This window comes from Medicago sativa, chromosome 4 (genome assembly GCF_051527215.1).
Source record: "Medicago sativa cultivar Bolivia chromosome 4, Bolivia_mono, whole genome shotgun sequence".
In the NCBI taxonomy this organism is placed as follows: Eukaryota; Viridiplantae; Streptophyta; class Magnoliopsida; order Fabales; family Fabaceae; genus Medicago; species Medicago sativa.
Genome location: NC_140752.1, coordinates 99,511,521 through 99,535,895, shown reverse-complemented (window position 1 = coordinate 99,535,895; position 24,375 = coordinate 99,511,521). Strand labels below are relative to the sequence as shown.

At 35.0% G+C, this 24,375-nt stretch overlaps 5 protein-coding genes and 1 pseudogene across 6 annotated transcripts; 3 read left to right on the top strand and 3 right to left on the bottom strand.

The window, feature by feature from the left end:
• The first annotated feature begins 815 nt into the window (after nt 1-815).
• LOC146934619 (putative glutamate carboxypeptidase VP8) lies at nt 816-6,327 on the top strand. Of its 2 annotated transcripts, none has more exons than XM_085706528.1 (7): nt 816-1,182; nt 1,739-1,891; nt 2,034-2,102; nt 2,331-2,418; nt 2,671-2,754; nt 2,874-2,967; nt 6,192-6,327. In XM_085706528.1, exons 1-6 carry the CDS (start codon nt 922-924, stop codon nt 2,918-2,920), a joined length of 702 nt encoding a protein of 233 aa, XP_085562654.1. In that variant the 5' UTR covers nt 816-921; the 3' UTR covers nt 2,921-2,967; nt 6,192-6,327. The 2 variants fall into 2 exon arrangements, with proteins under 2 accessions (XP_085562654.1, XP_085562653.1); XM_085706527.1 differs by lacking the exon at nt 6,192-6,327 and adding an exon at nt 4,766-4,899.
• LOC146934618 (uncharacterized) lies at nt 3,458-7,027 on the bottom strand. The gene is made up of 6 exons (XM_085706526.1): nt 6,632-7,027; nt 6,164-6,540; nt 5,361-5,696; nt 4,703-5,083; nt 4,282-4,496; nt 3,458-4,183 (listed from the first exon to the last, which is right to left on the bottom strand). The coding sequence occupies exons 1-6, from the start codon at nt 6,775-6,777 to the stop codon at nt 3,935-3,937; spliced, it is 1,704 nt and encodes a 567-aa protein (XP_085562652.1). The 5' UTR covers nt 6,778-7,027; the 3' UTR covers nt 3,458-3,934.
• A 1,511-nt stretch (nt 7,028-8,538) lies between these two features.
• Nucleotides 8,539-10,638, bottom strand: LOC146934617 (uncharacterized). The gene has a single exon (XM_085707928.1). It carries the CDS (start codon nt 10,636-10,638, stop codon nt 8,539-8,541), a length of 2,100 nt encoding a protein of 699 aa, XP_085564054.1.
• Nucleotides 10,639-10,828: 190 nt separating this feature from the next.
• Nucleotides 10,829-11,526, bottom strand: LOC146934616 (uncharacterized; annotated as a pseudogene).
• A 2,256-nt stretch (nt 11,527-13,782) lies between these two features.
• Nucleotides 13,783-18,700, top strand: ESP1 (hydroxyproline-rich glycoprotein family protein). Its single transcript, XM_085706524.1, has 7 exons — nt 13,783-13,943; nt 14,027-14,104; nt 15,885-15,923; nt 16,003-16,578; nt 16,659-16,748; nt 18,019-18,204; nt 18,282-18,700. Exons 1-7 carry the CDS (start codon nt 13,851-13,853, stop codon nt 18,405-18,407), a joined length of 1,188 nt encoding a protein of 395 aa, XP_085562650.1. The 5' UTR covers nt 13,783-13,850; the 3' UTR covers nt 18,408-18,700.
• A 2,437-nt stretch (nt 18,701-21,137) lies between these two features.
• On the top strand, nt 21,138-23,170 carry LOC146934614 (putative protein FAR1-RELATED SEQUENCE 10). Its single transcript, XM_085708438.1, has 3 exons — nt 21,138-21,477; nt 21,682-21,725; nt 21,815-23,170. Exons 2-3 carry the CDS (start codon nt 21,690-21,692, stop codon nt 22,628-22,630), a joined length of 852 nt encoding a protein of 283 aa, XP_085564564.1. The 5' UTR covers nt 21,138-21,477; nt 21,682-21,689; the 3' UTR covers nt 22,631-23,170.
• The last annotated feature ends 1,205 nt before the right edge of the window (nt 23,171-24,375 follow it).

The window sequence follows — 24,375 nt, the reverse complement described above, 5'->3', positions numbered from 1 at the left end:
TTGGCCTTACGTATCAGATTGCCAGGCAGCGGGGGGTAGAGGCATCGTAGGCAGTAGGGCTGATTATCATTATACTTTTTTTTATGTACTTTTTGACTATGATGATGGTGATGTATTATTATGACATGTTCCGCACATTTTCGTAACGCACATACGTACGTTTCATATTATTTCTTGCGTTTTAATTTTATCCTGTTAAATATTATTTCATACATTTTTATATTCATGAATTTGCAATTGGATGAAAAAATTTGTTTATCATGTTAAGGATGAAAATTTTGGATGAATTTGTTTAAGTATGAAAAATGGAAAGTGAGCTGCTGGAAATGGAACCAAACACGTAGCGACAGTTAACTACCGTTGGCACCAGCGGCAGTTAACTACCGCCGGGAACTTTTTAGTAAATTACATGTGTCATTAGGAACGTTTGTATGTCAGAAAAGCAATTTTCTTTCTGCCAGAGGTATCAACAGAATTCCACCACGACCGGTAACATTTTTCTTCTTCTTGAGACTCGCTTCAATAATTGAAGGAAAAAGATGAAATAGGGGTGGAATGGTACTAGGTTTCATTGTTTGGATTGTGCAAAATTGGATGGATAAAATGGAATTGAAGTGTGAAATATTTCACCATGGGATGAATTAAATATTCAATCATAAAAAATATCACAACAATGAAATGGAAATTTTATTTTACTCTTTATTCCATCTAATTTCATTCTACTTTCAATTGTGTTTCTGTTTTTGTTGAGTCAAAAGTCTTTTCATATTTCACCCATCTAGTCTAGTGAGAAAATAGCTGGTTGTTATGGTTGGTAGATGATAATAATAGAAATGAACTGTGGTGTTAGAAAAAAAAAAGAAAAAGGAACAAAACAGTTGAGCTGAATATGATAATAGTGTTTTGCATGTATTTTTCATCATGTTTTCTGTTTTTCAGGGTGAAAAGAAAGTGGCTACTATTCAAAATGTTTTTGCTGTCATAAAAGGTTCAGAAGAACCTGTTCGCCATGTTCTGCTTGGGAACCATAGAGATGCATGGACTTATGGTGCTGTTGATCCCAGCAGTGGGACAGCTGCCCTACTTGACATTGCTCGACGATACTCTATCCTACTGCATTCAGGGTGGAAGCCAAGGAGGACAATTGTTCTCTGCAGTTGGGATGCCGAGGAATTTGGCATGGTGAGCAGTATTTCCTTTTTAACATTGTATGTCTTTAAATGTGTCTATTCCACCAAGGTAGTTGTAAGTGTAACCGACATTTTCTATGAAAATCCAATCATTGGGCTTGTTTTTTTTCCATATGGGTCCATCTCCATCATCATATCTAGCGCCAAATTTGAGCTTCCGTTACCTAGAGTCACCTAGGTTTGATGCGAGTGGTGGAGAGTGACACGTGGTCTGGTGCAATAGATGACTTCTGTTCTAGCGAATCTCTTGAGAAGTAAACAACTTTTGTAACTGGCTCGAACCTTTTGTTTATGTTGGCACATTGGAATGAAACTAACATTGATTATAGTGGCATTACAACTCGTGACACTGACGTAAAATATTAGAATATGACAAACATTTAATGTGGCGGCGCTACAACTCACTTCTGTTTTCTTCAGGGTATTGTTGGATGCGTTCTTCAATCGACAAATATTATAATTATTCAATTAAACGTGTTTGCTTTATTTCCCTTATGGTGTCATTTCCTGAAATATTCTCTCTAAATCAATCTTATCTGTTTATGAAGATAGGATCCACTGAATGGGTTGAACAAAACCTTATCAATCTGGGTTCCAAAGCTGTAGCATACCTTAATGTGGACTGTGCTGTTCAAGGCCCTGGTTTCTTTGTTGGCTCAACTCCTCAGCTAGACAGTCTTATTCTGGAGATCACAAAAAAGGTATTTAAGTAACTATCATTGAAAAATTTGTATCCAAACGTACATACAAATATTTCTTTACGTGCAGACACACATATTCACATTGCTTGCTCATGGTAATTTATTAATTCTAAACATGACACTACATTTAATCTAATTTCAGGTCAAGGATCCTGATTCTAAGGGTGTATCAGTATACACATCATGGGCTGCTACCAATGGAGGCAATAATGTAACACTTTTGTTACTGCTTTTCAAGTATTTGTTTGCATTTATTAATTTGCTTTTTTGCCACATTTGTTTTTGACATTATTGTTGTTGGGAAGTTCCCTAGAAACCATGAACAGTCGATTCAGTCGTGCTGTTTTAATAGTACATATATAGGACGATATCAGCCATGTATATTAAAAGTGATATCATATTCTCATCACTTAGCAGTTTTAGTTTTGTTCGATTACAGATTCAAAGGCTTGGTAGAGTTGATTCCGAATTTGCTCCGTTTGTGCAACATGCCGGTGTTCCATCCATTGATATTTATTATGGAAAAGGTACATACCTCATCAAAATTGTGCCTCAATGTGAGTAGAATGATTGGAAAAAACCAATCCTATGAATCAAATCATCTAGGAACCATATATATTATAATGATCACTCCTCAGACTCTTTGAGCATGTCTTGTGTTTTTTAATACAAAATTAAATGTTTGCAGCACAATATATGCTTCTAATGTTATAGTATCTACATTCTATCAGAATAAATAGAAAACATGTGATACAATAATCTCTTTCCTTTCTCCCCAGATTTTCCTGTCCATCACACTGCTTTCGATTCCTATAACTGGATGGCAGAGTATGGAGATCCATTCTTCCAGCGTCATGTTGCTGGTAAGATTTATCGAGTAACTTTTTATTGTGCTTTTAAAATGGTTTTCTTTGGATAAGCTTTTAATCCTTAATCCGTGCAGAAATCATAAAATTTATTTTTGTGTTCTTTGTTGTATCAGTTACTGGCTGGAATTTGGGGCCTTCTAGCCCTTCGCCTGGCCGATGATTCCATTCTTCCTTTCAATTACCTTATCATATGCAAATGAGTTACAGGTATTTAATTAACTTTTTTTCTAGTTACTGTCTCCCTAATAAATTTGTATTTATATCAATTCCATGACATTATCGATACTGATTTGTATTTAACGTTGCTATTTAATAATAAATTTGTGTAGAATTGATTTTTACATGTTAGATTCCTTTAAAATAGAATTTATTTTGCCTCAAGAATTGATTTTTACACTCAAATTACTTTCAACTTAATTTAACTAGAATCAATTTTACTAAATCAATTCACTTAAAATTCATTTTTCTCATCATATAAACATACACTAATTAAGTGGCCGTTTGGAACCATGTTGAAAAATGCTTCAAACGCGTGATGATGTGAAACTTGAATTTGTAGCTTTGAAAATATCAGAACTACATGGTATCAGGACGCGAGAAATCTAACTAAAACGTGTATCCAAATAGGCTATAAGTAACTATGTAAGCCCCCAAAATCCAACTCATCTAATTTTTTTTTTAGAAAAACAAGAAATTATTAATATACAATTTTTAATATATCATTCTAAAAATTATTGTGAATTGTTTGTTACATGTAGTATACTTCTTACAAATTTAGTATTACAAGTGGAAATACAAAAAAAAAAATAAAAAATTATTAGCTTGTTATTCTTGGAGTGTATATTATTCGCCAATTTTATTCAGCTTAATCTTGTCCATCCTTGTCTTTATTCAGCTCAAATTTGACATAAAAAAAGCAAAGCTAGTTCACTAGTCTAGTATCTTCATGTCATATTTTCTGGCTCTGGACTCAGCTCTTTCACTTCCAAAACGCTTCAGCAACATAAATATTCATCTTTATCCCTCCTCTTCATTGTAATTAAGGATCCAAAGGCCTATGCTTCCACATGTTTGTTATTTGATGAGTGTTATATATTGATATTCTTTTGTGTGTGCAGTCATGCACATGTACATTCATAATCCAGTCATCAAATAATACAAAATGATTGTTCAATCAACGTGAGGGGAAGAAAAGTGGAGTTGAATAATCTCTACAAAGTTTCCCTTCCACAACTCTCACTTTGCTCATCTTTTTTTCACACCAATGCAATTGTTGTTCACTTAACTCTTTCATTCTTAAAACCCTTGACACCACTTTTAGGTCTATTAGGCCCATTAATATTTCAATCTCTTCTTCCACCTTTAACTTTCTCTTTCTCAAGCCTTTTCCTAAATGGCTAAGATCCTTAACCTTCACTCTTTTCTGCATATATATACATTGTATTTGTGTTAGGAGAATCAATTAAATTCAAATGACGTGAAAAATATTTCAGAAAAGTTAATTCAAAATTTGCAACATACCTTTTGATTAACTTTCTTCATTAGCTTGAGTAGTGTTGGATCAACCATGCCTCTTTTGTTTCTCCTAAAGTAATATGTTAGGATCTGACATGATTTTTCTTTATCAGTCTTTAGAAAATTCATGAATGTTCTGATCCCACCTTCCATTATCTTAAGGAATGAAGCCGAGGATATCTTACTGTGAAAATCACTATCCATCTGATCTTCCTCCGAATCTTTGTAACAAAAACAAGAAAATTATCAATAAAAACAATGTTGTGTATTCATTTTTAGAGTCCATGATTATATTATACTCACCATTTAAAAACCATGTCCATGATTTGTAGTTAGTTACTACTTGGATTTGAATTTGAACTTATAACTTTTGATTTGAAATTTTCTTCTAAAAGAGAGGGAGAAAAAGTAATTATCATTATCTTACCGTGATATTCCGGCACTAGGAGCAACTTTGGTGCTAGAAGCCTCATTCTAGCATAAATTTCAGGTCTCCTGCCATGCTCATAGGGCTCATTCTCTACATATCTCTGCAACAAAACCTGAAACTGCTGGAATTGTTGTGCAATGGTGGCCAGACAACCGATATCAAAATCGTGGCGCGATTGTGACGCATGTTTGGAACGGAAATTTGTGTAGTTCCAGCTAAGTGCTTCCCATGTTAAGCAAATTTGTGCAACATATGCAGCCTCTAGTTCACTATATGGATTGTGACCTACATCAGTTGGCTTTTTGTTTATACTTGAAAGCTTGCTCGCAATTTGCTCTGATATTGATCTTGGTGACATTTGAATTGATCTTAAAGACTCTGAAAATGTGGTTACAAAATAAATGTTTTATCATATAAGTGCTTATGTATTTGTTAGTATTTCTATAACAAAAGATAAAATAAAGTTGTTTTAATAAGCTATCTTGTAGAGGTTATGGAAGTAGGGTTAAAACATCTTATTGACACGGCATAAGCTGTTTTCTTAAACTCTCTCGAACAGTTTCACAAGTGCTCATGTCACTCAGTAGACAAATTCAAATAAGTCAATCTAAACAGGCTAATATAATTCACTATGTATTATAAAAGGGTTAGTTACCAGTTTCATGACGTTTGTTTCGTGCACTAATTCTTTCTAAGAATGCATTATCTTCATCATATCCTTGGAACAAAGTATATGATTCCCACTTGGGACAACTTCTTCTAGATGAGGTAGAAAATTCATCTTCTGTTTCTGATTCCCTGCAATGAGTGGAACTTTTACATTCAGAAGAGGAGTAGACAAAGTCATCATCATCATCATCTTTCTCTTCATCAACAATCAACTTTTTACTGTTCAATTGTTTAGAAGCAAAAACAAAGAATCTCTCATCCCTGGAGTGGCTTGTTTCTTGCACCTTTTTATTTTTAATAATTCCATGACCAACTTGATCATCTGCATAATAAAGTAGTGTCACATAGTTGAACTAGAAGTGTTGATCTGCATTTGAATAATATCAATGACCATAATGAGTGAAATTAAAAATCTCCAATTGGTATTTTTGGATCAATCAATTTAGTCTTGAATATTGTCCTAAAGTACAAATGTGATTGAGGATCATTTTAGAATTTCGTTAATTTCAAGACTAAACTCTCTAATCATTACAATTTCATGACTAAATCAGTGTTTCATTTTAGTACCATATAGAGATCATTTGGATAAACATCTTAATTAAACCCTTATATCATAAATGTTTATCATATAAGTGGTTACATACAAGTTATTTCTAGCGTAAAAGATAAAATAAAGTCAAATTGTTTTCATAAGCTATGTCAAGTGTTTATGTCAATAGATAAACTCAAATGAGTTAATCAAAATAGGCCTATAGTATAGATTATAAAATAAGATATGGTGTGAAATACCGTTACAGTGTCTGTTACTTTTATACAGGTTCAGGTTGATCATGGAAGAGGTGGGGCTGCTTTCAAATTCAACATAATTTGGAACAGAATCAACAACATTTCTTGATTGAAAGTTTTCTTGAAACGCTTCCACCTCCTCATTTTCGAAGTCAGAAACTTGCGGCGATTGATGCATAGACAATGTTTCAGAACAATCATTTTCTTCTGATCCTTCCACAAAGCTCTCTCGTGGGCTAATGAATTCTTCTGAATGAGATGAATGAGTCCTTTGACGCTCTTCCTTATCCGAAGAATGGACACAAGAATACTCTTCTCGGGTTTCTTCGTCTACTTCATCTTCTTCATCATCGGAATACACATAGTCATACTGTTGATCTCTGCAATAGATACAAATAGAATGTTATGGGCAAAATCAATGTACTAGTTGAATGGGAGGTGTAGATAGAAAAAGAAGAGCATTAGCAAAACCTTTGGATTAAGGGGAATCTACCCGTGAAGGTTAAGAATGTGACAAGAAAAATGGCAATGGAAAATAGGACTAAGAAAAGAAGCTGGAAAGAAGTTGAGACATTGTTGAAGAGTTTAAGAAGAGTTTGTTCTTGAGGACATGGCATTTTCTTTGTGGTTGTTACAAAGTGAACATTAGAGGACTCCACCACTAAACAAAGCAACACCAAAGGAAAAAAAAAAAGTTAGCTTAAGTTGCTTTCATGATATTTATCGATGTTAGGCCACATTGTTTAAAATGTCAAAATCTCTAATATCCCTCAATTGGTTTGCACCATTGTTAAGTACTTTAATTAAGCACAATGGCAAACTTTCTAATCTTATTAATTGAGTCCACCAAGTTAAGTAAGATTAGACAATCTTGGTTTTATTTATTTACTTATTTTAATGAATCTTGGCTTCTTTCTTACTATAGCATCTATGTGCCTATCTATCTATTATTATTTAGTTATTGTGTTTTTAAGGTTAACAATGGAGGCATCTAACTCCCTAAATAAAATGGATGCGTCTAAATTCAACATATATTTAATTATTTTATTTATAATTAAGAAAGAATTAAACTCAGCCCATATGCGTATCAATCACTTGTGCAAGACTTTGGTGGTATTTAATTACTTCGGAGTTTGACATATTTTCGTTCATTTAACAGGTATTTTTTCATGCTTAAACTCTAATTTTAATTGATCTAAGTATATGTCACACAAATATTGATACCATCATTATTTTCTTAATTTGATTGTTCAAATTCGATTAACTAACAAAGTATAGTGTCTCAACCTTCTATAGTGAAAAGAAAGACACCAAAACCAAGCCACACGCATAGGCAGACAAACACAAACTTCACTTTCTATAAAGGAATTGCATGACATTCTTCTAGAAGAAGTTGAAACATGACAAGGTTTTGTTTTTGAAACATGAATCTTATGACTCAAAATCCCTCTATTTCCAAGCTTGAATGTATTCCTTTCCTGCTGATGGAATAAAGAGTCCACCTTGGGTCTTTTATTGATCCTTGTCTTTAACGTGGTTACTAAGATTGCAGATTACAGACAAGTGTTATCCACAAGGAATAAGTCATATTTTTATAACTTATTTGTACGTTTGGTTTGCACCGCTTATAATGTTTATCTTGTAATTTGAAAGACCTGGGATTTGGAGGGGAGGGTTTTCATAAAATGTAAGGAAGAAAGAGAGGGTTTTGAAGATGAGGGATTTGTGGGTTGGGGTGGGAAGAATCCTGCTCTTTACCCAAATGATTTTGCTCATGCCCAAAGTAAAAGACCTTATTGCCCCTACGCATGTTAAGTCACACTAGTGCAAATGTTAACGTACGTTAACTCATGTTACGTAGGTTAACATGCGTTAGTGTTATTTGTAGAAAAACTTTGTGCATGTTAATATGCGTTAGTGTAATGCAGTGCGTGAGTTAACATAGCAGAAACAGAAACTGCATTAAATGCATGCAGTAATAGAATAGACTTTTGAAAAGTCTAGAAAGACCGTAATCACGCCATATTCATAACTTAACCAAATTACGTCAGTTTAAGAAGTTTATCGGATAATACGACATAATCGATCAAAATTACTTAAAAACATCGTTTTTCTCACAATCACGTAATCACATATAAACGATCCAAACGGTCCAAATTTCATAAATTCGCCGGTAATGACCCGTAATAATTTAAACACACTTAATGACACGTAAACGATCCAAAATAATTCTTTTCATATATTTATATAATATTAGTTACATATTGGCCATAAATATCAAAATTACACAATAGGCCACCAAAAAATATGTCGGGGTGTAATACCACCAAAAAATAGGACGAACACCCACCGACCCAAAAGTGTCATAACACATCTAACTAGACTAGTGATAATGCATAATCTTCATCTTCATCCATGACATCGTTCTCTTGCTTTGACTTTTCTGGAGTGTCCAAAGTACTAGGATTGTGCTCATTTGTTGGTTTCTTTGGCGGCTTCGGCTCCTTTAACATGAGCTCATCGAAGGCGGCGTTTCTATCCAAAAACTCAAAAAGCCATTGCTCCGCATCTCCAATCTTGTGAGTCATCCACTCCTTATGAGGAGGTGGTAGAGGACAATTTTCTTTCAACTTCACATGAAGAAAGTGGTCCGGAATCAAGCGAAGACACATTATGTTGGAATGTGGCTTAAGTGGTGGAGCACTCCGAATTGGAAAATATGTCTCACATGAACCACCCAATTCGGACAAAGTCAATAGAACAACCGCTCTATTGTAGCAACTAGCAATAATGTGACCCATATCCAGAGTGGTCAACCACTTCTCTGGAGGTGCAATACCACTTTTACTTGTTGGAGGGTGTAAACCATCCAAGATAAGTTTGTAACGGCTCTCGGTAGCATATATTGGCAAGTAGTCACTCTTGTGAGTTTTCAACTCATTAATAAGTGCATGACGAACCAAAACATGATCTTCCTCATTAAATCCCATGTGCCTAGCTACGACCCGGAAACCACAATTACCATCCCCTCTAACATTCACAATGTCTTCAACGTAAGGTCTCATGAGATTTGGAATTTGTGACATGTATGGTATTTGCAAATAAGGTTGTTTTTTTGAAGTAGGAGTTGAAGTTTGTGAGCGGGAGCAAGTGCCAAGACGTGAACCTTTAGTCTTTTGAGACTTACTCTTGTCATGTGAGCATTGACTATCGGGATTTTGAGCATCAATAGTCTCCCACCTAGAGGGGATTCGACCGGTGGACCTCGTTTTTGGTGTAGACTTCACCCTTTTAGGTGCCCCCTTGGTGGCCACTTGTCTCGAAGGTGGCTTCAACATTGTTTCCTCCGAAAATCCTAGTTCACGCAATTTGTATTTGATGAAGAGTTTCATCTTGTAAGGGGCCCTCTTGATACGTTCTTGAACCACGTCCCATTCCTCCGTAACGGAAAAATTGGCATCAACCTCTTCTCCAATTACACTTAACCTTCGCCAATGAGGGTGTATTTCATCCAAAAGAATAGGCAATTTTTTCTTTCTCTTCTCGGCAAGAATACAAGCACAAGGCAACCCAAACGTTGCCATTTGCACACAACCACAATCTTCTTTAGCAAAGCCAAATCTCATAGACCTTTCAAATTCTTCATCGATGAAACCCAAAGCGGCCTTAGAGACATAACCCTCCAACTCGGAGAATAACTTATTTTTTTTTTTGTATTTGTGCACCATGACGGTTTTGCTCCTACCAAAACTCCCATGTATCTCACCGAATTGGTTTTTCAACATTTTGTCAATTTCATCCCAACATGATGCCAAATCTCCCACATTACTCCTCAAGTATCTTTTCAATTGTGCATGAGCCAATTCAACAATGTTGGTGGTCCAACACCCTAGATGCAAGTATGTATTCGTCCATGCCCTCACAAAATGCTTCTTAAGGGGCAAAACAGTTTCCTCAACATATTTAACAAACAATGGAAACGGTCCGCATACCTCATCTTTGAATGTCAACCATGCAATTGCAAATGAATCCTCTGTAGGAGAGTTAACCACATCTCTCCAAGCACTCATTATTTTCTTAACAAGCTCACATTGCTTGTCATCATCTGCTTCCTTTGCTTCTTTGGCAACAACTTTTCCTCTTCCTTTCGAAGGCTTGGCATTGACTTTACAATCCGTGATGCACCTAGATCTTATATTCTTCTCAATATGAAAATAGCAAAGTACATGGTCCGTTTTAGGGAGAACTTCGGCAACGGCTTTCATCAAAGCGGGGTCCCTATCCGTGACAATCACCTTAGGCATGTTGTGTTTTGAGGTCAAAAGACCAACCAACATCTCAAGTGTCCATATGAAGTTATTCTCTCTTTCAAAGGAAAGAAAGGCAAACGCAACCGAATAGGTCAATTTGGTAGAGGTGACACCAACAATCTCAAATAATGGCATTCGGTATGTATTGGTTTTGTAGGTGGAGTCCATGACCAAAACGATGGGAAAAGTGTTGAGCATATCAATTGAATCCGGATGAGCAAAGAATAAATCTTCAAGAGTGGTTTCCTCACTATTTGCTCTTGTGAAATAGACATACCGATGCTTCTCCAACTTTGTAATCAAGTATTGCAACTCGGTCTTGTCCTCTCTTTGCCCCTTGCGCCATCTAGTTCGTGCATTACACTTGCTTGATGAGTGTCACACTTTCTTTGTTTTTTTCCTTCAAATCCGTGAGAATATTCCTAGGCTTTGCCAAGCTCTTTGTCATGTCAATAACTCTTTGCTTCTCCTCCCCTTTTAGTTGACCCGCAAGAAGGTGGCTGGATAACTTTGGGGCCAAGTCATGGTTGTGAACTCCATAAAGCATTGCAATCCACCATTCTTGTGTTTTTTTTTCAAAGAAGCATTTCAACCTAAACGGACAATTGCACTTCCTTGATCCCGTGCCTTCAAGCTTCGATTTCTTCCTCGTCTTAGGTGGCTTGTATTCACCACTCCTCTCACATTGCATCGTCATGTATGACGCTATTGTACTAGATTTATCTATAGAAATAGTAAATCCCGCCCTAACCGCTTGTCGACGAACCCAACCAAGCAATTCTTCTCGATCTTTCCATCTCTCGTTTGTTGTAAAAATGAACCGGTGTTTACTTGAATAACACGAATACCGGTAGGTACCGGTTTAGGCTTCTCTTCAAAGTTACCGATAGGTACCGGTTTTGCTTGATTGTGAAGTATGTGAGCTTCAACTTGAAAAGGAATTTTCACTTTAAACTTCACATCATTGGTTGGTTTGCCTATGCTGGAAGCTTCACCAGAAGCTTTGTTTTTGCTCGGTTTGGGCTCAACGCCATCCTCCGCCACATTTTCAACCATGCCACTCAATGTCTACTCAATAAAAAAAAACAAACAAAAAATAAATAAATGACTTGTGCGGCAAGCAAAGCAAGTAAAACAAGAGGCGCAAAATTTCGAAATCTGGGCAACACACTAGCGTGAGTTAACTCATGCTAGTGTTATCTTTCTGCGCAAGTTAACTCACGCAGCACTTACAACTAGTGTGAGTTAACTCACGCTCAGCCCTAGCACCTATTGAACAAAATGACGTGACAGGCAAAAAAACCAGGAAAATAGGATGAGTTTTGGGGATACATTACCTGTTCATTGATGCTTGATGAGCGTAGAAACTTGCTTCCTGACGATTTGCAATGATTTGAAATGAAGATTTTGACCCAAAAATTCATACTTTTTGGGTTTTTGGAGGTGGAGGGAAAGAAAAAATGGTGCTTTGTGCTTGCCTGCTAGGTTTTGAACGAAAAATGATACTTAACGTGACTTAACTCACGCTGCGTGACTTAAGTCACGCAGCGCATGTTAACTCACGTGGCACATGTTAACATGCGTAGGGGTATATATGTATTTTACTTTGGGACTGAGCAAAACTGTTTGGGTAAAGAGCAGAATTCGGGTGGGAATGAGCCGGGGGCGAGCTGGGCTTTGCTTAAATAGGCTAGGCCTGGTTGAAAAAACTAAGGCCTAAGCCTTGGCCTTTTACCTGCCAAAGGCTTTATTTTAAGCCTGGCTTGGCCTTTTTAAAAGCCTAGCCTGACCTATTAGCCTGTTTAAAAGCCTAGTTTGTGTTATAAATTTCAAACAGAGTTTGTTCATCAATTTTTTTTCCTTTCAATTTGTGCAACATACTTAATATAGAGATAAACATTAATTAGTACAAATTAAACTAATAAAACACAATTAGTGTGAGTAACTCTTGACTCGTTAGATGAACTTCATCTGATATATGAGGGAAATAGCAAGAGTTGTGTTGTATCCCAAATACAAAATAAATAAATAAAAACTGAAATAATAATAATTGTGGTACGAGAATTTGAAGGATCAGTAATTCTTTCTGATATATATATATATATATATATATATATATATATATATATATATATATATATATATATATACACACACACACACGTGTGTGTGTAATAAATGTGGAAAAATGTAATATACTTATATACGGGCAAGCCTGATAGGCTTGATAGGCTTTTTTATAAGCCTAAGCCCGGCCTAATTAAGTTAATAGGCTTTTTAAAAAGCTCAGGCTTGACTCATTTATTAAACGAGCTAGGCCGAGCCGGGCTTTTAGTAGGCCGAGTCATAGGCCCCTGACGGGAGGCCTGGCCTATTCCCACCCCTATTTACGGAGTTTGTTTTTTTCTTAATACAAAATTCTCCTAAAAACGAGCTAACTGAAAAAATGTATTCGAGGAGGAGTTTAAAGATAATGGATGATTTATATAAATTCTTCAAATCCAATTTATGTTTTTATAATATTCTTAATATTTAGATTCTATAAAAAAATCATGTTAATTATTAATATCGATTTATCTTTCAATACAAAATTATATCATAAAAAAGATGCAAGATTTCTCAATAATTTTCTCTCATCCTCTCCTTCTAAACCAAAGTCTTCTTCTCCCCTTGTTTTCCCTCCAAACTCTCAAACATACCTACTAAAACCGAGTTGCAACAATTTTATGAAAGCGCATCTTCATGAAAGATGTACAATATTAAAATTAATTTGAAGTGATCATTCTACACATCTGAATTATAAAACTTAGAAGTATAAACAATTTTGAAACAATTTACACATACTGACTGATTGTAGAATTTGAAAATTTAAAAAGTCTTGAAAATTTTGAAGCGACCATTTTCTAATTTTGGATTATAAAACTCCGAGTGTAAAAAATCTTAAAAAAAATTCAAAGTGGACAATTTTTTTTTTAGGGACGAAGTGGACATTTTTTTTTTGGTGGTGGCCGAGGTTCGAACCTCAGACTTTGCATATTTTATACATTGTCAATACCAACTAAGCTAAGCTCACGAGGACACGAAGTGGACATTTTATTTCTCTGCATAGTGTAATCAGAAGGTGTAAAGTCTTGAAAATTTTTGAAGGGAACATTTTACACATTCAGATTGTAAAATTTTGAGGTGTAATATATACTGCAATGTCTACTTCACTATTTTGAGCCCTTTGGATTAATCCAGTGGATGTAGAGCTTTACAGATTAAAAATTAATGAAATAACATAAGAATCGCACGCACGAAGCGGGAGGGACTGTGAGAGGTTTTGCATCGGCAATCAGGTTTACGACGGCAAAGGCTGCGGCGACAACGAGGTCTTCGCAATGGCCGGAAAACAAGTAAGCGGCGAGGGTTTATCAGCGAACCTGGCCGGAATGTCGAAGAATCAACTTTACGATATAATGTCTCAGATGAAGGTAACATTTTATCAATTATCCTCTTTCTCTCTTTCTCACCCTCCTTATTGCTATTGCTAACCCTTTCGTTTTTCTCTATTCAGAATTTGATCGAACAGAACCAGCAACAAGCCAAACAGATCCTCATCCAAAACCCCATGTTAACCAAAGCACTTTTCCAGGTTTCTTTCTAGAACTAGGCTGTGTTTTTGTTATTCATTGATGATGTAGTTTAGTTGTATCGTTGTTATAGTTTGGATTAGCTTTGCTGTTGTTTTCTGTTTTGTATCTATATGTCGGTGATACTTTGCTCATTTTTTCCGATTTTGTATCTAGAAATTAACCGTAGTGTGTAGTAAGAAGAGTAGATCAGATGGAGGATAGTCAAATTACAAGAGGTAGACGAAGACCTAGAAATACATAAGAGAAACGGTTATGAGAGATTTAGAGATTAATGAGTTGGATCTAAATATGGTTTATGATAGAACATTATGGCGTAATTTGATCCATGTAGCCGACCCCACTTAGTGAGATAAGGCTTAGTTGTATAGATACCCTGCTTGAAAAATTTAATATTTCACAATGGATGGTAAATCCACTAGCTTATTTTGGAACCATAGGGCATTGCTAGTGATGTGTCGGTTATAGCTTTGGAGTTTTAAGGGATTTTTGTGATTCTTCGGTGCGGTATTTGTGCAGCTAGGAGTGCAATTTATTGTGGTTCAGTTCATATGCAGCTGGGATAGTTTCTGTTGTAGGATTAGGAGACATCTTGGTAGAACCAGATCGATTTTTTATCATTAATGAGCGAGGCAGGTATTATGCAGTAGCGAACCTGTGCTTACTTTGGATCATATATTTGTGTAAGCATGCATATTAGTATTTGATTTGTAATATAGATGTTGCTGAGCTAAGGTTGTGCAAGGTATGGTTGCAAAAAGGTGTTGCTAGAAAGGGGCTGTGGTAGTCTATGTATAACATTTAGGTTGAGGGGCTGTGACTATGAATTTTCCTGCAATATTATGCAGTAACGAGGTAATATATTGATGGAAGTTTGATTGGGTGGATTCGGTTGTAGATTGTGTTATGTTTTGGGTGGGTCGTATTGTAATGTTAAAAGCTTTTATATACTTTGTCTCCATTTGTGCCGACCTCATTTAGTGGGATAAGACTTGGTTGTTGTTGTTGTACTTTGTCTCCATTTGTGCACATCTTGTGCTGTGGATTTATCTTTAATGAGCTATTCTCTTTGCCTTTGCAAAAACAAAAATATTTGTTCTACACATGAAGATTTTTTTAGGCTGCCTCATTTCCTAATGTTTCTATCTATTTCACGGACGCTCTTTCAGTCGGATTTAGCCCTCTGAAGTTAGATTTTACTTTAGACGGTAAAGTAAGACATCTCAGCTATTGATGAAATTTTAACTCATCTGCCATTCTTTATACATGTGTATGCATATCAAAAGTTGATTTTTCATCAATGATTAAGATTCCTTACTTGACCCCCCAAATTGAATTGCACACTTTGGAATAGCAGGAGTCGTTTGAGTTATATAAGGATAAATCCGATTTCAAATCTGTATGCTGTCTTGTTTTTATACTATAGTTTGTCTTATTTATGCATATCAACAGTTGATTTTTTATCAATGATTAAGATTCCTTATTTGACCCCCTAAAGTGAATTGCACACTTTGGAAGAGTGGGAGTCGTTTGAGTTGTATAAGGGATAAATCAGATTTCAAATCTGTATGCTGTCTTGTTTTTTATATTATAGTTTGTCTTATTGATATATGCAACTGTATGCGAATAAAGCCGCTCACTTTTTTAGACTGTTTTGATGAACAGAGTAGTGTGTGTATTTTAATTGTTTTTATTTTAAATTTATTCTCATTTAAATATTTCAGTTTCATGAGTTATTTGTTTAACTTTGAGATTTTTGTCCATTTTGTTTTGTCTAATCAGGCGCAAATCATGCTTGGAATGGTGCAGTCGCAACAAGCGGTATTTTCCTCTCTTTATTTTGCTGTCATTTTCACAACCTTTGGTATAGATTTGCATGCTAATAAATGGTTGCTTCTAGGTTCCAAAAGTTCAACCAATAGCTCCTCAAAACAATCAGCAACCAGTACAGCCGACACAAAGACCAAGTGTTCAGCCTGCTCCAATATTGCCTGTGCAAGGTGGCATACAAGATCAAGCAGGTGTATCTCAAACTCAAATTCCTCCCAGGAAACACCAAAATCAGCCTTCAGTGCCAGTTTCATATGCTGCTGTTCCTACAACGAGTCATCAATCTCAACCCACAGCTGCACATTCGTTGCAAATGCCACAACAGCCTAAAGGGCATCTGACTCCCCAAGTAGCTCCAGCATCTGTTCCACAATCATCACAACTTCCACATATACCTCCACCCTCTGTTCATTCATCTTCACAGCCACTTCATCCAACTCAAATGCCAACTGCCTCGAGTCAGGCGCATCAACCATTGCAGACTCCTGGATTTTCACATATGCCTCTGCAACCACCATTGCCACCGCAGCCCAGACCACCTTCAGTGCAAACCTTCCATCCCCAATATCCCCCACCGATTGGTGCCAATTTAGGTTTTCAACATGCTGGTGGTGCTTCTCACAACCTTCCTCCGCCTATCTTTCATGTAAGCCAAATATTTCAGTTTACAATTTATGATCTAATGACATGTTGAACTGTAACAGTATTTATTGATGAAATTTTCAGGCTGGTGCAAAACCTCCTAGTGTTGGATCTACGTTCCCACCAGGGCAGGCACTACTACCAAGTCAACAATCATCTCAGTCATCTTATCAGGTATGTTGTGCTACAACTGTTGGTTTAGACTTGAAAACTATGTTGGTACCATGGGTGTTTGTCATGCTCTGTGGCATCAAAATATATTATTGGCTTTACACCATCATGAGTTTTGGATTCATGAATTCAATGACTTGTCCAATCCTATTTTTTCTGCAGCAGAATCTTTTTGTCTATCTGTTAATGCCTAATAGTAGTGACACTTCAGACGATGTTAGGAGCATCTTATATTGTAGCGCTTATACAAACAAAATTATCTTTGGTTTACATGGAAAGTACCTTTTAGATTCACGGTGAAATGTTGAAACCATAGTTTTTTATCTTGAGTTGCTGCTCCTGGTGGCTTATTCCGAAAATGCTATAGTGGAATGACAGATAATTGGATGTCTACAACAAACAACAACCAAAGCCTTATCCCACCAAGTGGTGTCGGCTACATGGATCCTAATGGGATGTCTGCCATGTCAAAAATATATATTGAAGATAAATTATTTATACTAAACTTATATTTAAATATATTCAAAAATACAGAATTACCCCAAATTAAAGACTACAAACAGCTGAAATTAAAAATATGTGAACAGAGAAATATATTTTTCACAACATAAACTGTGAAGTGTGAAGTAGCAGTGGAAAAAAAAATGGACCAAAGAATTGAGACCAAGGTTTGTTGTGATGTGTGATGATGCAAAGGAGTGGGTTGTGAATTGCCGTAGTTGTCAGCGAAATATGCAGGTGGTAGAGTCTGCCATCAGAAATAAAGCAATCACATTTAACAGAAATTCTATGTGATTTCTGTCAAACAAAAAGAAGGTAAATCACAAGGAAACGAAGAAAATGATGAGTTGCATAGATCAGAAATGGGGTAAAGATGGGTTTATGTCAATATGAAGATTACGGGCTCTTCCGCTGTCATATTGTACTGATGATTCTGAAGGTTGAAACCAATTAACACCGGAAGGAGGAGAAAAATATACACTATTATTCCTGACAAATTTGTCATTGCTGCATTTCTATTTCGCAATTGAGTTAGTCGGTTTTGTTTAATTAACTAGCATGCTGGATTTTGACCTCAATCCAAGTTGATTTTGGTGATTTTAACTGTAAGAAGTAAACAAGTAAATGACCTCAATCCAAGTTGATTTTGGTGATTTTAACTGTAAGAAGTAAACAAGTAAATCTAAGTAAAATGGCTTGAAAAGCAGCATCTGTCATGATGAGTAGCAACACTTTGTTTTGATTTTAACTGAAGTCATGCTTTTTGTGTCAGGTTGGAAATATACCATTTGGGTCTGATTTCAGCAGTCAAGCTGGAAATGCAATGCAAATTGATAGAGGGTCTTCTTGGATGCCTGGTCCCTCGGAGAATCTAGCACAGCATTCTGGTCCTCAGGGACCATCATCTATGGTTTCTGCTCAGATCGGTGCTGCTAATCAGCCTCCTCGGCCTCCTGCGGTAATTATTGTGAATTAGCAATAGTCCCTTGAAATTGTCCTGCAGCTTATTGATATTCTCTGCTTGCTTACATGCAGTTGACACCAGACATGGAGAAGGCATTGCTTCAGCAGGTCATGAGTCTCACACCGGAGCAGATAAATCTCCTACCTCCGGAACAAAGAAATCAAGTGCTGCAACTGCAGCTGATGTTGCGTAAATGATGCAGCATGTAAAGACACTGAATCTCCCACTCCTTTCAATTTGGTGTAGATTCTTCTATTATTGATGCTCAAAGTGGTTGTATGTGAAGTTTTGTAGAAGGTGATACAAAAATTGTGTAATAAATTGTAACTATACTATTTCTAGATGTTGACTGCAATTAAATCACTGGTTGTAATTTTTATGAAGAAAAATTTAGATTAGATGGGGGGACTTCCTCATACAAAGGTCAAGGGTTAACACCAATCTCATTGAAGATTTATATATTATGCTCAAAGCTCCCCGTCCTTGATTATATATATTTTGCCATATTTTTTGATGCATAAGATTAGCCAGAATACCACAAATGATGAATTCAATTAACCGTATGTATCCATCCATTTGGTCAAATACCCTTCAAGGATATCCCTAGTTTTCTTTCTCTTTTTATTTGGTCATAAAGATGGGAAGAAAACCCCAAGAAAAAACACTATTACATTTGAATTCGTCACATTTTTAGTTCAGTATCTTAGAGTATGGGATTGTTTCTAACATCAAATTTTGATTATCATCCGAAGAGGATAAGGATGAGAAAGATTGATGAAAGAGACTAGTACAAAAATGGTTTTTCATTTAGAGTTCAAATGAAGCTCTTGTAGAATGCTTTTGAGACGAAGCTTGTTGAGAGTTGGTATTTGATAACCTTTCTGAAAAAAAGCAAGCAAGGATAACCACCCTAGAATGTCTGGCTTTTTAAGGTTATGGATATCCATGATCTTAAATTTGTTTGGTTAGGATATCCAAAGTGCAGTAACTATCTTCCGTATTTCTAGGATATCCATAATCAAAATATTTTAAGATTCTAGAATGATATCCTAGAAAAAGTATTTTAAGATTATGTATATCTCAAGTGCAGTAACTATCTCCCGAATTTCACCCATCAAAATGTTTTGAGCAAATGCCAAATTTCTTAATACTAATTTCCTCGTCACGTCACCACCACAAAAAGCACAATTCAAAGAGGCACCCGGTTGGTAAGACATTTCTCCTTACCAAATCAATCTATACTGGAATACGGAGTTTCCAAAAGAAAGTTGTTTGTGGTTGAATCATGAAATGTAGTAGGCTCATCAACAAGCAATAGAGAGACTCTTCCATTTTCCATCTGAAACACCTCTTAAAAGTGGACCTCCCATTATAGTATCCTTACAATGTAAGTTAAACTAATAATAAGTAGTATTAAAAAAATTATAAACCAAACTTTGTCTTAATTTGTGTCGATTAAAGTTCTGGAAACCAAGACAAGAGGTACCAGTTCATTCTCATCCATGAAAGAGTTGAGATGCAACAATTTTCACGCCCTCCGAGCCTTCAAGGGATCTGGTGATACAACTTTGTAGATGCTTTGTTTATATGGTTTATGACTAACATTTTACACCAGGTGTAGATACAAATGAATACAAAAGTGCTTTTTAATATAGAATTGGTCTCACAAGAAGCTGCAAAAATACTTTGAATGGTTAGATTATGAAAAAGGACAAGTCGTGCCTCATAAAATAAAGAATATATCAACAGAAATCTTTTCTTGACCAAAATTATTACTGCTTAAAATGCTCTGAGTGTCAATTTTTTTTTTTGTTTTTTTTTTTGCATCGTTCCTTCCAACTTGAGTTAAGTTCACGAGGATAATTATTTATTTTTTAATACTGAAGAAAACCATTTATACAAAGCCTACAGAGCCACGTTGTTAACAATTTCATAATTATCTCAAGTTTTTCGGTTTTTATTTTAATAACTATAACAAGTCTTTCTAATCAAAAAAATTGATAGGCTAGATTGTAAAAACTATTCACATAAAATGTATATTGATGATTTCTTAATTGTTGATGATTAAGCGTTGGTATAAATAGACGATTACACACGCACACAGAAACGCACTGCACATGTGTGCATGTGCACGTGCGTGCTGTGTGTCTAATATTTTTTTTTGTTGCAATAATGACCTAAATTACTTTTTTTTAATGCACCGTACTGAATAAAACCAATTACTATTATTCATACCTTCCTTAACCCTTTTGTTTTTAAGAAAAACTAATATTCTTCAATAATTTGCATCATAAGCCATATGCATGATACACTTTGAACGCCATCTTGCTTAGTACTGTACTATATTTTCTCCGGTCCTATTTATAAGAAACAATTGACTTTTAGGTTCATTGAATAATTTATATATCTGGTCTAGAATATAGACTAAATACATCAATTATTCAATGAATTTAAAAGGTCAATTGTTTCTTGTAAATAGAACCGGAGGGAGTATAAAACCTTCCTTGATTTGAATAAATTATGCATAAAATATCAAATATCATGTTAGTTAAGAAAATTCATTTTGAAGGGAGTGACAAACTGAAGATTAGATATGACTATCAAAAACTTTCTTAATACCTACCTTGCATAATATTTTTGTATTACACAATGACATAAACGAGTCATGTATCTTCCATATAAACATGGCACAACTAGTATCATATTTGAACAACAAACTATCTAAATTTAAAAATAAAATAAAAACTAATTTAAAATATTTTTCCTGCAAACTATTTATATCTGAATATTCACCTTACAAACTGGGCATGTATCATATTCTAATATGTATGTAAACATACATTCTTTACAGGTGACATTTAGGGTACACAAATTGTAAAATTTGTGTACCCATACACAAGTAAACCAAAACCATTGATTTATGTATTTAAAATTAAGTGGCTAGGATTGTTTAACTTTTGACTTGCAATACCAGGTTGTAAAGCCCAAATAATAAATCTTGACCCATTTTTCTATAAATTATGACATGACCCAGAAAAATAAAATATACTGCAAAAGTTTCCCCCACACTTCTAAAATTGTATATATTTCTCTGCACTTAATAAAATATAATAAATACACATATATCTATTATATATTACAGTGAAAATATTTGTTCCAAAGCAGAAGACGTGATGCATACAAGGAGGTCGACGAAATCACGATTTTGAGGAAGACTAAGTGGAAAGGGGCAAAGCGCAGCAGATCCATCTATCTTGAATCACATATGTAAGCTATCTTTCTTGAATCACACTTCCACTTCAATATTTCAAACATCTTTCCTCTTTTAATTTTGGTTGAGTTTTGTTGTGAACCTGAGCACTATAATTGAATAATAAGCATTATTTTCTTTTGGGTCATTCTCTTATATGTTTATGTTATTAGTTAAACTTGTCATTAATATCAATGCATTTCCTTTTCTAATAACAACAGTGATAAAAATGGATGATTCAGAAAGTTCATCTTCAGATACTGAGGTGTGTATTAACCTATCTATAGTGTTTAATAATGTCCTAAATGTTGATTAAATTGATGAAATGTTGTGACATATTTTTACTAAATGTAGGCAGGGGGTGGGTGTAACTTTGATGCTGAAAGTGCAATTAACTGTGTTCAAGATTTAGGGAAATTTAACTTTAAAAATATGAGTGAAGAAGAATTGATTCGATTCCATTTTCCAGATGTTGGGGTGGCATTTCAATTTTATAATTGGTATGGTTGCAATCAAGGGTTTTCAGCTAGAAAATGTAGGATTGTCAGGAAATCTGGTGGTGAAATAATACAACAGACATTTGTGTGTCATAGGGAAGGGCAAAGGCGAGAAAGGAATGACAAAACAGGGACTAGAAAGCGAGAACAGAAGCGAAAAAGTAGATGTGGTTGTGAGGCAAGATGTGTGGTTCACATTGAAGAGAGTAGTCGCCGCTGGTATATCAAATATTTCAATGATGTACACAATCACGCATTTGTGGATGATATGTATTCTGGCATGCTACCAGCACATAGGGAGATGCCGGATTATGACAAAAGGCAGATGCATACGATGAGAAAAGTTGGCATTAGGACTCCCAACATCTACTGTTTGTTTGCTATGCAAGCAGGAGGATTTGATAAACTTCGTTATTCTAAACGTGATATGTATAATGAGCAAGTGAGGCAGAAGCGAACGCAATATTCGGATGCTCAAATTGCACTTGATTTTCTTCACGAAATGTGTTCAAATGACGAAATGATGTTTTGGAAACATACGGTGGATGAAGATGGAAAGTTAACTCGTCTGTTTTGGTCTGACAGTGTTAGTCGGAGGGATTACTCGGTGTTTGGGGATGTTTTGGCCTTCGATGTCACGGTTAGTCTGACAGTGTTTTGGTCTTCAAATTAGGTCACCTCCCACAGTTTGATTGATTCTATGTGACACGGTTAGTCAGTTGGATGTGTTATAGTGTATGAAGAAGCGTCCTTCCATGTTGATAAGTTTCCAAAGAGATAACTTGTCGGATATGATTATACCGAAGATTTTGATAATCACAATTTGAGTTCATGCTTCATTCTTGGTCAAATCAGGTCATCTCCCACAGTTTGATTGATTCTATGTGAAATCGTTAGTCGGTTGGATGCGTTTGAATCGACGAATTAGCGTCGTTCCTTGTTTACTAAGTTTCTAAAGGGGTAATTTGTCGGATATACTTATACCGAAGATTTTGATAATCACAATATGAGTTCATGCTTCATTCTTGTTCAAATTAGGTCACCTCCAGTAGTTTGATCGATTCTATGTGACACTGTTAGTCGGTTGGATGTGTTATAGTGTACGAAGAAGCTTCCTTCCATGTTGATAAGTTTTTAAAGAGATAGCTTGTCAGATATAATTATGCCGTAGATTTTGATAATCACATTTTAAGTTCATGCTTCATTCTTGGTCAAATCAAGTTATCTCCCAAAGTTTTGATTGATTATAATTTTCATAAATATTTTTATGACATGATTTAATTGAATGCACGTGTGAAACAAATTTACAATGTGTGTATATAAATTAAATTCAAAATATATTACTAATATATGTGCTAATAGTAACTATTAATTCATTCTCTCAAAAAAAAAAAGTAATTATTAATTCATGAGTTTAATTGTGGTGGGTTGACAGTCCAAAACAGTTTTGCACACACAACCAATCAAAACATTCTGAATTGCAACATCAATTAATGATTTTAATTTATGTGGGCCAAACGTGGCAATTGAGAATGTTTTGATTAATTGTGTGTGCAGAACTGTTTTGGACTGTGAACTCACCACAATTAAACTCTTAAATCATTCCTTAAACGTGTGTATATATATTGGCAGCTATCCCTTAAATAAATAAATAATCGTATAATTTCTTAAAAAATATTATCTTCATTTTTTTTGACAAAAATAAATGATATTCATTCATTCAAATTGATAGAGTACATTGATGCAATGAAAATTCGCTAAAAACAAAAAGGATGAATCTGTGAACAAACTCAAAGCATCCATGTTAATAGCATAAAACGGCAAAGTACTAAAGCTTACACATATGACTATATTTAAGTCCCCGGAATACTCATGTCTATGGATTTGCAACGTGATCGAAACTGATCTAACAATCTGTGAACCGAACAAATACCTGAACGAAACAAGAAAGACAAACAACGTCGCACTAAGACAACGAAATCACGAAAAAAACGAAATAGATGTGAAAATCACTTATTTCAATAAAAGGAAATTAGAAAAACGAGTTATAGGGATGACTTTGGGTCAAAAATTGACCATAAATCATCCCTCTTTGGTGGATGAAGAAGAAGAAACTAGAATTTTGATGACAGCTCACTAGAGAAAAAGGGAAGAAAGTTATCTTCGTACATCAAGTCTTAAAAAATATTATCTTCATTAAAAACATAAATAAGTTACGTATCAATTTTTATCCTTATATTCTTTCTTTCAAATTTTTTTTTTTTATCCTTATAAAAAGATAAATAAATAAGTTACGTCAAAAAAAATCATCTTCACAATTAAATATATCGATTTATTAAGTCTTTATTTTAGCCTTTATTTTAAAAATATAAATTGTATAAATAAGTTACTAATATGTTAAGTCTTTATTTTAGCCTT

Bases quoted from the DNA above. Each gene is read 5' to 3' on its own strand.
- ESP1 (XM_085706524.1), top strand. From the start codon at position 13,851: ATGGCCGGAAAACAAGTAAGCGGCGAGGGTTTATCAGCGAACCTGGCC. The intron at 15,924-16,002 runs GTATTTTCCTCT...GGTTGCTTCTAG, and splicing joins TGGTGCAGTCGCAACAAGCG to GTTCCAAAAGTTCAACCAAT. The intron at 16,579-16,658 runs GTAAGCCAAATA...TGAAATTTTCAG, and splicing joins TTCCTCCGCCTATCTTTCAT to GCTGGTGCAAAACCTCCTAG.
- LOC146934619 (XM_085706528.1), top strand. From the start codon at position 922: ATGTTTTCTGTTTTTCAGGGTGAAAAGAAAGTGGCTACTATTCAAAAT. The intron at 1,183-1,738 runs GTGAGCAGTATT...CTGTTTATGAAG, and splicing joins ATGCCGAGGAATTTGGCATG to ATAGGATCCACTGAATGGGT. The intron at 2,103-2,330 runs GTAACACTTTTG...GTTCGATTACAG, and splicing joins CTACCAATGGAGGCAATAAT to ATTCAAAGGCTTGGTAGAGT.
- LOC146934614 (XM_085708438.1), top strand. From the start codon at position 21,690: ATGGATGATTCAGAAAGTTCATCTTCAGATACTGAG. The intron at 21,726-21,814 runs GTGTGTATTAAC...TACTAAATGTAG, and splicing joins GTTCATCTTCAGATACTGAG to GCAGGGGGTGGGTGTAACTT.
- LOC146934617 (XM_085707928.1), bottom strand. From the start codon at position 10,638: ATGGACTCCACCTACAAAACCAATACATACCGAATGCCATTATTTGAG.
- LOC146934618 (XM_085706526.1), bottom strand. From the start codon at position 6,777: ATGCCATGTCCTCAAGAACAAACTCTTCTTAAACTCTTCAACAATGTC. The intron at 5,697-6,163 runs GTATTTCACACC...TTTATTATGCAG, and splicing joins AAGTAACAGACACTGTAACG to ATGATCAAGTTGGTCATGGA. The intron at 5,084-5,360 runs GTAACTAACCCT...CCACATTTTCAG, and splicing joins AAACAAACGTCATGAAACTG to AGTCTTTAAGATCAATTCAA.